Source organism: Benincasa hispida, chromosome 4, assembly GCF_027475165.1.
Source record: "Benincasa hispida cultivar pf3 chromosome 4, pf3_genome.v1.1, whole genome shotgun sequence".
In the NCBI taxonomy this organism is placed as follows: Eukaryota; Viridiplantae; Streptophyta; class Magnoliopsida; order Cucurbitales; family Cucurbitaceae; genus Benincasa; species Benincasa hispida.
Genome location: NC_143481.1, coordinates 60,020,141 through 60,022,213, shown reverse-complemented (window position 1 = coordinate 60,022,213; position 2,073 = coordinate 60,020,141). Strand labels below are relative to the sequence as shown.

Genomic DNA, 2,073 nt, shown 5'->3' with positions numbered 1-2,073 from the left:
AAGAAAATGAGTCAACTTATTTACAAATATAATAAAAAGTTAATCTATTAGTAATAGACGCAGGTAAATTGCGATAGACCTCTATCAGTGCTAATGATAGATGTTTTTTACGGTTTATTACAGTCTATCACTGGCGGATAGTAGCATTTTACTTTACTTAAAAATATTTTAAGCAGTTCTACCATTTATAATAATTACTCTTCTTTTTATTTTATTTTATTAAACAAGACTTGAAGGCTTGCTTATGTGTTACTTAAACCAACAAAATCTAAATACATAAGGAAATAAATTTGGAAGTTAGGATTAGCGAAAACATCATTAAAAATAAAAACAGAAAATTGAGGTTTGAGGTTGAAAAGAGGAAGACGACGACAAGTATATATGGTTCACAAATATAGTAGGTGTCATATATATATATATATTTTTTTTTCATATATGTGTAGATTTCTTCATGTAAGGTAGATACATATACTCTTTCGTTTTTTAATCTAACCACAAAAACCAAGTTATTATAGTTATTTTGTAACAAACTTCAAACTTCATAAAATTTTATAAATTCACGGTTATAATTGAAACCAATTCCATAGTTAAGAAGTATCTATCAAAGTTAACATAAAAAAAAGCCAAAAACAAAAACAGCAAAAATAAGATCACTAAAACTAAGAGGGTAAATGATTTTTGTATATATTGCAAAAAAAGGCTAATATATTTGCATGGAGAAACAAAAGCCACAGCCAAACACACACCTTCCAAACTCTTTAATTATATCTTGAATTTGGTTCCAAGTCTTCAAATTAAAGACAGAAAATGGCAAACTGTTTACAGATGGATCAAAAAAAAAAAAAAAAAAAAAAAAGAAGAAGAAGAAAAAAAAAAAACTCACAAACCATAGCGAATGTCACTAAACTTAGTTTTGATCCACTTGAAGCTGTTCTTTACACTAGACTTAACTTTGTTTTCCATGTTGAAAACATTATAAGACGCAATTCTTCTCTTCCTTTGGAGCTCGGGATCGGCCGAGGTCGAGAATCCAGTTGCCTTCCCGGTCGGGCCGTTGAAATTGTACGAGTTGGATCGGGTTTGGAAACCGAACTCGCCCGAGGTTGAGGATGAGTACTTAGGAAATGATTTGCTCTTCTCCATAGCTTGAAACTTGGCCTTTAATTTCTGCAACTAATTCTTCTCACTACAAAATTCAAAGGAGTTTGGGTTTGATTGGATGGTTTTTATATAGAGCAGATGGAGGAAATGGACGGTTGAGATTGAAGGAGCATGATCATGATGGTGATCAGCATGATCTAGGTTTGGTGGCAACCCATGTGTGGTGTTGAAGATTTTTTATTTATTTATTTTTATTTTAGAATAATAATAATAAAATAAATATGGAAATGATGAAAACTAGTTGGGGATGATGGTGGTGGACCATGGCTAAAGGATATGTTATCAACATCAATCAAGACCATGGTGGAGTTTCAAAAATAAAGATGGGGGACCCATATTGGCCAACTGGGTTTTATGATCATTAACTTTTTTTTTTTTTTTTCCCAAAATCATATAAAATAAATTGAATGTGTAATTTCTTAAAAAATACTTGTGGGGTTAGTTTGGTACATTCGGATTTTTGTTTAGTTATTTTTAAATTTTAAAAAAAGGGTTACTTGCATATTACATAAAAATGATGCTAAAACAGTGTAAAATATGCAAAACTCATTGCTAATCGCAAATAGAGCCAAATTTAGCCTATAAAAAAGGTTAAAAGTCCATTGAGGACATAAATAGATAGTAATAAACTTCTATCACTCTCTATCAACGATAAAATTCTATCACTGCCTATCAGTTCGATGATAGACAATGTTAGAAGTCTATCACTAATATACTTATTTGATACTTTGTTTGAGGTTTGTATTTAGTGATAAATCATGTGTTTTTATAGATAGTCATCTTGACAGTTTGAGGTCAAAGACATAATCAAACCTATAGTATGTTGAAATTGTAACGACCTGACTTTTCGAGTACTCTAACAAAGGCTATTACTGATAAATGCACATTTACATTAAAACATTTTGACTATTG

General features: G+C 30.5%; 1 protein-coding gene across 1 annotated transcript; it reads right to left on the bottom strand.

Moving 5' to 3' along the window:
* Positions 1-660: 660 nt before the first annotated feature.
* Positions 661-1,209, bottom strand: LOC150036851 (uncharacterized). Its single transcript, XM_090312508.1, has one exon. It carries the CDS (start codon positions 1,141-1,143, stop codon positions 880-882), a length of 264 nt encoding a protein of 87 aa, XP_090168634.1. The 5' UTR covers positions 1,144-1,209; the 3' UTR covers positions 661-879.
* Positions 1,210-2,073: the final 864 nt, after the last annotated feature.

What these genes read in the sequence shown, in the direction of transcription:
- LOC150036851 (XM_090312508.1), bottom strand. Translation starts at nt 1,143, where the DNA reads ATGGAGAAGAGCAAATCATTTCCTAAGTACTCATCCTCAACCTCGGGC.